We start from the raw sequence: 9,628 nt of genomic DNA, 5'->3' as shown, positions 1-9,628 counted from the left end.
TTTATTCGGTGAACTATATCCGAAGGCCTGTACAACAATGTAACGAACAATCTGATTCAGACAAATTGAATATAAATAGAACAACAAAGACTCCTTCATCACCGCGTCGAAGCAATTTGTCAACGCTTTATGTGCATCTTATTCCTCTAAAATCATGAACTACCCGTACATTTTGCTCCCGTTGGGCAAATTTCGTTAAGAATGAAGAAAACGCGTCCAATGCCGATGCATTTAATTCGATTTTCGTTTATAATCTCAGTACAACATTTTCCTTTGTGGATGTTGGCACAGTAGTTCTAAATATACGCGCTGGGCTGAGTCTCTCTGCGGCTATTTCGTGTGACATGGCAGTGTGCTATGGGGAACGCACATGTCAAACCCCATCCCCGCACCCGAAATAAGAAGCAAGTACACTGGAAAGCCGCAGGTAATGTTTGACTGATTGCTTAATTTTGAGAGTTTGATTGGTTGATTAAGTTTTGAACAGCCGTTCGTCATTACGGATTTGTAGTGGACCCAGTGTTATTTTGGGATGCTTTGGGTTAGTGTGTTGGCTTATATTTTTATCTGCATAACTCGCATCGCACTGGTTTCACGGTTATTATTATTATTTTATCAAATGATCGTATCAGGCGTCGTCAATCGGTAAGTTTGTACTTAAAAAAAGTAGTAGTTCTATTTTAAGTCCCTAACATACGGGCAGAGTTATTCCAAGCATTTAAGTACCTATTAAAACAAGAATTATATAAGTAAATACTCGGTATATTTTTATATAATGTAATTTTTCAGTTTGTCATTACGAAAGGTAGGTAAGAATATTTTATCCAAAAAATAAAAAAAATGTTACAATATGTGGATGTGGATGTATCAAAATTTTATTTTAAATCTAACTTTAACAAGTCTTAAATTTATTTTACTTCTTACCTACGTATTTGAATAGTATATATTTCTTGTTTTGTGTTTTAAAAAGGTAAAAGATAGCATTTATAATTTCTCTATTACTTAGAGATTACTGCTCGTTCAAATTTGAACAAAAAAGTCCTAATTCAAAATGTGTCTGGAAGATCACTGTTTAAAGTCCGAAGAAAGTATTAAATTTAATTTTTACATTTCGAAAAATAATAGTTCGTTATTTCTTTTAAATTTTGCATTCATTTTTAATTGTTCACAAACGAGTATATTTGATATAGGTCGGTTACATACAAGAACTTACTTCCATGTGCGAACATAAAACTATTTTTTAAATAAAAATAACTACATATTACTCAAAATAATCAAGTTATCTAAGTAATGGATTTAAGTAACTTCTATACTCGTGTAAATATTTTTTATTTAACTGCAAATTAACTATATACAGGGTTCTTCATGATAAGTGGCCTATTAAACGTTTTAGAGGAACCAAAAACAATATGATTCTGAGATTTTGTTTACTGGAGGTATCATATGTGTTCTCTTCAATGAAAATAATGCCATCAACGTTTATACCGGAAGTAGCTGTCAACTTCGTTATTTTAAATGGAACACCCTATGTATTATTGGTGTCACAGTTTCAATTTTTTCAGATTATTTTCATTGAAGAGAACATATCTTATAACCCCTGTAAGCAAAATTTCAGAGTCATATTGTATTTGGTTCCTCTGAAACGTTTAAGAGGCCACTTATCGTGAAGAATCTCGGAAATGGTTGGAGATGCAAAAAAGTTCTCTATACAAATGTTGTATGGTTTTAGAAAAGCCACAAAGAGTGACAAATAAAGTGTATTTTTTAGATGAGACACCCTGTGTATTCTCTGTCTTTTTTTAAAATTCTACGTAAAATGTAAGGGTCACTTTGTGTTGCATTCTCTATAGCTAACGTAGTGGTTTTGGGGATAACTGATGTATTACAAAAATTTAAAAATTAAAAAAAATTATAACATATTTTTAAATAAAAATTATAAATACTGTTCAAAATGAAGACTATTTTTGACTTGATACAACTCCTATCTGTCTTGTACATATTTCAATTATTATACGAGTACCTATTCCATAAATATTCTGTTATCTGTTAGGCATAATGTCATAAATCACTGGTTATAAATGTCCCAACAGGAAAAAATCCATCCACTTTTCATTAAACATATCATAAATATTCTATTATGTACATTATGAATTAATCTATTGTGGACAAAAATTCTTTGTTCATATTTTTGCTAATACCAACTTCTTCAGCAACTTTTCAAACTGAGTTGTATGTAATAGATTTATTTCAATGGCAGCAATTGCATTCACAGAATTTACCTCATTTCTAGTTATTCGCTTATGACGAGCATTCTTTGCTCTTGGAATAGAATCATTTTGCTGTTCAACATATCTCAATGTTCGATGGGAAGAAGGCGAAAAGTCTCCAACCAAATACCAAATAAATTGTATCAATACATCAAATGATTTTAGGTAAACGACTTCCTTTGTCTTTCAATTTAAAGGACAGGAACACACACCGAGAATTGCGTTTATTTTTGAGAACTTTTAAAACCATAAAATTTAAAAAAATGTTAACATCAATTACCTCCGAAACCACTGTATTTAGGTATGGGTAATGTAATACAAAGTGACTTGAAGTTTTACAAATAATCGTAAAATCGCAAAATATACAGGAAGTCAAATTTACAGAAAAATGAAGAAGAAATGAAGTCACTCAGTCGCACAATTTTATTAGTTACCTTGGGGATTATGTAATAAAATGATTCTAGGATTTTTGTAAAACCATGCAACTTTTCTGTAAAGATTTTTTTTACATCTCCACCCATTTCCGAGATGATACCTACAAAAATAACTTTAGGACACCCTGTATATGTTTTCATTAACTTTGGAGACCCTAGTAGGCAATTTTTTGTTAATTTGTGAAGCAAAACCATTAAATCTTGAGCAAGCATTATAATTATACTCTATACAAATCGTATGTCGTTATATTAATAATTTTGTTAGGGCTATATTTCGAACATAATTATTATCCAATGATATTTTTATTTTTTTTATTTGGCATTTTGTATTTTGGGCAGGATCCTTAATCAAATGCTTTGGAGATGCAAGGCTACCTAGTTTCGACTTAGGTTAGTAGCTGGCATGATTTTTATTTAATTGTTGTGACAGTTACCAACAACTATTCACACATCAGCATGACCCTTCTGCAGTTTTTTAACAATCGTAGCTTTCCTACTTCTATACGTACACCATAATCCTATAAAGGCAAAACTCTTTGTTCTTGTAACCATAACAAACACGAACAATTTTACGACAACACGTTTGGTCACTTTTAATAAAGACTACAAATAAAACTTTGTTTACAGATTAGATCTGATCCACTATTTTTTAAGGTTAATGTTTCGTGAGCGTATAAATAAAAATGATGCCCAATCTTATTTATAGAAGAAGACATAGTTAAATTTGTATGAACGTCAGTTCATTTTTAGACATTTGATTTTTCTTGTGGAATATTCACTTTAATATAACCTAATTATAGAATATTTTTTGCAAGAGCAGTTAGTCAGACAATGTAAATATTGACTATGTGTGATTAACTCATGTCATAAGATTTTTCATAAAGTTTTGGAATTGTAGATGTTTTATTTTGCAAGCTTTTTATAGAAAATGAATTGTTATACAATGCATACAAATTAATTTTTTTTTTTACTAAAATTATTATCTTCAAATATGAGCTACATTTTCGCAAATTTAATTTATTTTAAAGGTAGGTACCAAGCAAATTCAAATTCTTCTAAATATCCTATAGAATGAAGTCGAAGAATATTCTTTAATAAAATAAATTAAGTAGGTACTTATGCAAAAAAATGTCTAATATTATAATAAAAAAATACATTCTTACAAGTTCTGTGGAATATCATACCTTTTAATAATTTTTTCTGTCTTTAGAAGACATATTTTAGATACTTACATAATTATTTAAAATACGAATAAACTTGGTCCTTGGTTTTGATTATTATTACATTAAGATTACATAATGTGTAGATACGAGGTCTGTTGATAAAATAACCGAATTTTATTTTTTGAAATTTTATTATTAATTATATACATTATTTGTTCTTATTTCGTTCAAAATATTACCCCCCCCCCATTCACACACTTTTCTTAGCGGTGTTTCCATTTCTCGAAACAGTCAAGGATAGTTTCATTTGAAATGGCCTTTAAAGGAATGGACGAATTGACAAAACTGAGTGCGCGGGCACATTGTCATGGTGACATAACCATGATTTGTCTCGCAAAAACTCTGGTCTCTTTTTTGTGTCAATTTATTAATATGATAAATCACAATTTATTTGTTATGACATCCGCCTACTTTATTTTTACAAATTTTTGCAATTACCCCTTTAGTAAACGATGACGCATCTATTTTTTTTACCAGAAAACTATCGGTTTTATCGAAAAATTACAAGAGGTCCTAATAAATATTTTTAAATAAATAATTTGCTTCATATAAAGAATTTCTAATAAAATATTGCAATGGGGTTGACTGTTTCATTCTTTTTTAAAATACGCCAATGATCGAACACATATTGAAAAGTTGTTTCTTTATTAATAAGATGCTCATCCCAAGTTGTTTCGTGTCTCTAGCATTCCTCATGTTAAAGAAAAAAAAATGTGAATTTCAATCCTCTCCTTTAAAAGGGTATATTGCCTCAGGGGTGCAACTTTCATATAAGGTATTTTTACTTCAATCCTCTTATTTTTGGCTCTACGTTCACTGGTATCATTTTTGCTACTTCATTTAACAACACCCTGTATATCTCCATTATTGCGAAATTCAAAAAGTTTGGTTATTTTCTGGACATACCTCTTATCAAGGAGACAACACGAGTGCTAATCCCTCTATTTAAATATTATCTTTCTGCTGGCAATGCAGCTGAAAACTTATCCGACGCAATTATTAACTATAAAATATTTTAGCCCGTCCTCAAAGACCCGGCAAGCCGCAGCTAGTGTCCGAGACAGAAGCTACACCTGACTTGGTCACCATCTGCTGGACACCACCCGCTAGTGATGGAGGTTCACCAATATCTGGCTATCTGGTCGAACATCGCAGAGCAGGGTCTCCGCACTGGGTTCGCGCCGCTCCACTGCTTGTTCAGATCTCGGAAGTAACTATAAGTGGACTAGAACCGGGATGGAGGTACCAATTCAGGGTAAGCGCCGAAAATGCCGTGGGTATGTCCGATCCCAGCGAACTTTCCGAACCGATAACAGTAACACTGCAAAGGTCTGCCGTAACTGCTCCTCGCTTCACCCAAGAACTTGAAGACAAAGTTGCTTTAGAAAACGAAAAAATCGAATTTGTCGTCCACTTCCTTGGCCAACCCGCCCCGAAAGTGTGCTGGTTTAAGGATGGATTCGAGATATTCAGCAGTCGAAGAATAAGGATCCTAACAGAGAGCGACAGAAGCGTTCTGACTGTACACCAAACCTCTCTGTCTGACGAAGGAGAAATAAAATGTACTGCAACAAACCGCGCTGGGCATGTTTCGACGAAAGCTGCGTTAGCTGTAGAAGCCCCTCCTAGCATAAGGCTTCCCAGGCAGTATGAAGACGGCTTGCTTTTCGAAATAGGCGAATTAATACGATTAAAAGTGTCAGTGGCTGGACGTCCGACTCCGTTAGTTTTTTGGAGCCATAACGGAGAATCTATAAAAAATAACGACCGATATGAAGTTGAGTATGTTGACAAGTCGTCAGTTTTAAAAGTGAACGAAGCGCATAGAAACGACAGAGGAGAATACCAAATCAAGGCTGTGAATAAGTTAGGGGAAGACACACAATCATTTTTGGTGACAGTTACAGATAAACCGTCCCCACCGAGTCGAGCGAGAGTGGTGATGGCACTTGGTAGATCTGTTACACTGTCATGGGGTTCACCAGAAGACGACGGTGGCTGCAAAATTGGTAATTACATAGTTGAGTACTACAGACTCGGATGGAATGTATGGTTAAAAGCAGCAACAAGCAGACAACTCACGACTATGCTGGGAGATTTGATAGAAGGCAGCGAATACAAATTCAGAATCAAAGCAGAAAGTCCCTATGGAGTCAGCGATCCAAGTGAAGAATCCGAAGTTGTCTTCATACCGGATCCAAAGAGAGGTATTTTACTACCACAATCCAGAGGTAGAAGTCAGCCGAAAGACATACTGCAGGAAGTTACTACCCCAATAGCAACACGGAGAAAGAATAAACCTCGTTCTCAGTCATCATCGAGAGTTGAACACGGTTACCGTGAACCGGACGTTATTTCGAACATACCAAATTCCGGTGTCCCTGTAAGGCCTGAAAGAAGTAAGATTAAGAGTCCTCCAAAGACTCCTGAAGCATCTCCCCTGATAACTAGAAAGCAAGTTGAAGCGCAGGTAAACAAAAAGATTTTCGAACTGTCCGATAGATCTTCAATGGCCAGAGAATTGGCATACGGCAGTCCTGATATCAAAATGAGATGGGATTCGGACTTGGCACCGAACTATCTTAGTAGTCTCTCTAGTAGCTCGGACAAATCAAGAACGCCTAGTCCAGCGGCAGAAGAGCAGTTTAACCACAAGGTATACGCAGTCAAGATTGAGCCACCATCACCACCACCGCCACCACCAAGTAATGCGAGCAGATCGCCAAGTCCAGACATACGTAAAATTAAATCTCCAAGGGAGAACAATGAAAATTTTACTGGAAGTTCAGAATTTATGTTGGTCCTCTACTCAGATGAACATGAAAAAGGTATTTTTTTCGATTACCTACATTTAAATAATTCGAGTTTTAAACACTTTAAAGATTTCAATATGAAATAAGAACTGATAATATTTAAGTAACTTGTCGCCGTTTATTTGGGTATTTTATTTTTTATCTTTTGTCGTTTAGATTTATGGTTAGGACAAGTAGTAACACAGCTTAGCTTATATGAATGGACGAAGGGTTTATTTGAACAATTTTAACACTTTTTTCACCATTGACAAAATAACCAATAAACAGAGAAAAAACTAAAACTATACCGCAAATAAACAAAATGTATCTTGTTTTAGGTCAATCGGATTTTGATTTTGACGACATTTCAGTACCTCCCCCAATGTCACTTTCTGCTCCAGAATTAGGGGCTGAACCGCCCTTATTTAACGGATTAAAGAGTTCAGCAAGTTCCACAGAACTTTTACATGAAAGAGCTATGATGCGATTCTACCAAGCAGCGGAAGCGGAAGAAGCAGAGTTGGAGAGGAAAAGAAAGGCTAAGGAGAATAAGTCGCACACAATGGATGTTCCTAAAATACTCATCAACTCTAAAGATGACCAAGACATAGTTGGGCTCGATCGCCAACATTCTTTAAGAAGGAGAATGTCGGCAGGAGGGATTAGCCATCAACAAACACTTTGGGCGCAACGAAGACATAGTTTAAGAAGTTCTGGTGAAATGAAAGGGGACATTTTGCAGACCGGTCTCCACAAATTCCCATTTACAAGTGATATGAAAAGAGAAATAATGAATAAGAAAAAGAAAATTTCTATAGCCGAAGAAGACAAATGGGCAGAAGATTACGTTTCCAGTACCGAAGAAGATTCTGAGTCGTCTGAAGAGGACAGGGTGCCATCGTCAGAAGATGAAAAGCTGTTCAGAGAAAAACTGTCTAGGCGAATTTCGTACGAAGATGAAGACGAAGTAGATACTTATCACCCTGGGATGAGATCGGAACCTTTCGAGATATTAACTAAAAGGAAAGAACCTCCAGATCCAAATTTTATTCCTAAACCTATATTAAAGAAAACAGATTACGAGGAAGAACTTAATGAAAACAAATTAATCCCTTCTCTATATGTACAAGAAGTAGAAGAAAAACCAAAGAAACGCTCACACTCTCCTATTCCTCAAAATATTACGAATCTGTTAAAAAAGGAACGATCATACTCTTTAGTTGATGGCGAAGCTGATATCAAAACAGTAAGAAATAAATTTCAACCAAGTATACCGACAACACCTAGACCTAGATCATTTTCTCTTTTACCACAAAAAGAACTACTATCGAAGCAACTGGAAATTCCAGAGGACTTCATTCTTCCGGAAAGTGTAAATAAAGTTGCACCTGGTTACAGCATTTCCGCAGTAGCGCAAATATCAGGGATTGCAGCAGCAGGCGTTATTATTCCAGAAAAACTTTTGGATAGAAAGAAAGATGAAGAGGAAGCGAAGGTAGTAATAGATCATTATGGGGACATAGTTAAAAACTATGGAAAGAGGAAGAGGAGTAATCCCCAAATACATTTAGACAGAGATTCTTTAAAAAAACTAGCTGAAGATGTTGAAACCCCACAAGCTATTTTCGAAGCTCCTGATCCACAAATAGAGAGTACTTCACCAACTCATAGCTTTAATAATAGTTATAATGACAAACCAACTGAAGTAATTGAAAATAAATCAAGCAAAGAGAATTTGAAAACCGTTCATGAACCATCAAGAAATCAAAAAGTTTCCCCTGAAAGAAAACGTGAACGAACTTTGTCAAAATCGCCACCTAAGCAAATGGTTCATAGAGAAACGTCTCCGAGAAAGTCACCAAGCAGATCAAATTTATCCATCTCGCCAGTCCGAGCAGAAAACTGGAGCACCCTAAAATCTAGTAATAAAAAAGTAGAGAAACCACGACGGAAAACATCACCATCACCCATGCGCCGAGAAGTTGGTAGAAAAACGTCTCCTTCTCCTTTGCCCAAGGACAGAGTAAGAAAGACGTCACCTTCTCCTCTACCTAAAGAAAGAAGACGGAAAACATCACCCTCGCCTTTGTCTAAAGACAGAGTAAGAAAAACATCGCCCTCTCCTTTGCCCAAAGAGAGAGTACGAAAAACATCACAATCCCCTATGCGTAGAGAAAGGAAAACTTCACCTTCTCCATTTCGAACAAACCCTACAACTCTTCCAATACCAGAACAGAAGCGCAGGCCAATGTTACGTGAGATCATGACTCAAACGTCTGTAGGGCTGGAATCACTTGACAGCGACTCTTGGTCAAGGACTTCTTCACCGTCTGGTAGAACCCAGAAACAGGAAGAGCTCATGGCACGAGCTGAAGTAAAAGTACGTACGGCGCTCGACTACGTGACAGATTTGGCCATGTTTATAGTTGCCTGTTGGTTGTATTTATTTAACAACGAATTATTAGCTCTGCCAGTCTTGTTGGTGATGGTGTATCGACAGCTGCAGGCCGAAATTGCTAAAAGGATACCTAAGTGGATTTTGCGCAGACTTCACAAGAAGAAGAAGCAATGAATAGAAGCAGTTCTCTGTATTCAAACAATATGTCAGTTAATATTTATTTTTTGTTGTTATTATTGCATTTTACGAAAAATTATTCGGCGGATTTTTTTAAAAATAATGAATGTTACTTTACTGATCATAATTAATTGTATGGTTAATCAAGTTTTCCTTCTCCAATTTGTTTTCCTAATATTTTAATTAATATTAATATATTACTGAAATCCATGATTTCAAACTATAATTTAGAATAAGTATATAAAACACAAACTATTGTAAATAGTAAAAATAATTTCTTAATAAAATATTATATATTTTTGTGTATTTATAGGTAAAGGGTTCATTGGTGCATATT

At 35.1% G+C, this 9,628-nt stretch overlaps 1 protein-coding gene across 1 annotated transcript; it reads left to right on the top strand.

The window, feature by feature from the left end:
• LOC108913039 lies at nt 1-9,385 on the top strand. The gene is made up of 3 exons (XM_018718499.1): nt 1-427; nt 4,944-6,752; nt 7,055-9,385. Exons 1-3 carry the CDS (start codon nt 358-360, stop codon nt 9,286-9,288), a joined length of 4,113 nt encoding a protein of 1,370 aa, XP_018574015.1. The 5' UTR covers nt 1-357; the 3' UTR covers nt 9,289-9,385.
• Nucleotides 9,386-9,628: the final 243 nt, after the last annotated feature.

The sequence above is a fragment of the Anoplophora glabripennis genome, unplaced genomic scaffold (assembly GCF_000390285.2).
Source record: "Anoplophora glabripennis isolate ALB-LARVAE unplaced genomic scaffold, Agla_2.0 scaffold485, whole genome shotgun sequence".
NCBI classification, from domain to species: domain Eukaryota; kingdom Metazoa; phylum Arthropoda; class Insecta; order Coleoptera; family Cerambycidae; genus Anoplophora; species Anoplophora glabripennis.
Note: the sequence above shows the minus strand (reverse complement) of the source record. Positions and strands in the feature narration are given on the sequence as shown.

Coding starts and splice junctions, on each gene's coding strand:
- LOC108913039 (XM_018718499.1), top strand. CDS start 358: ATGGGGAACGCACATGTCAAACCCCATCCCCGCACCCGAAATAAGAAG. Junction 428..4,943: donor AGTACACTGGAAAGCCGCAG/GTAATGTTTGAC, acceptor AAAATATTTTAG/CCCGTCCTCAAAGACCCGGC. Junction 6,753..7,054: donor CTCAGATGAACATGAAAAAG/GTATTTTTTTCG, acceptor ATCTTGTTTTAG/GTCAATCGGATTTTGATTTT.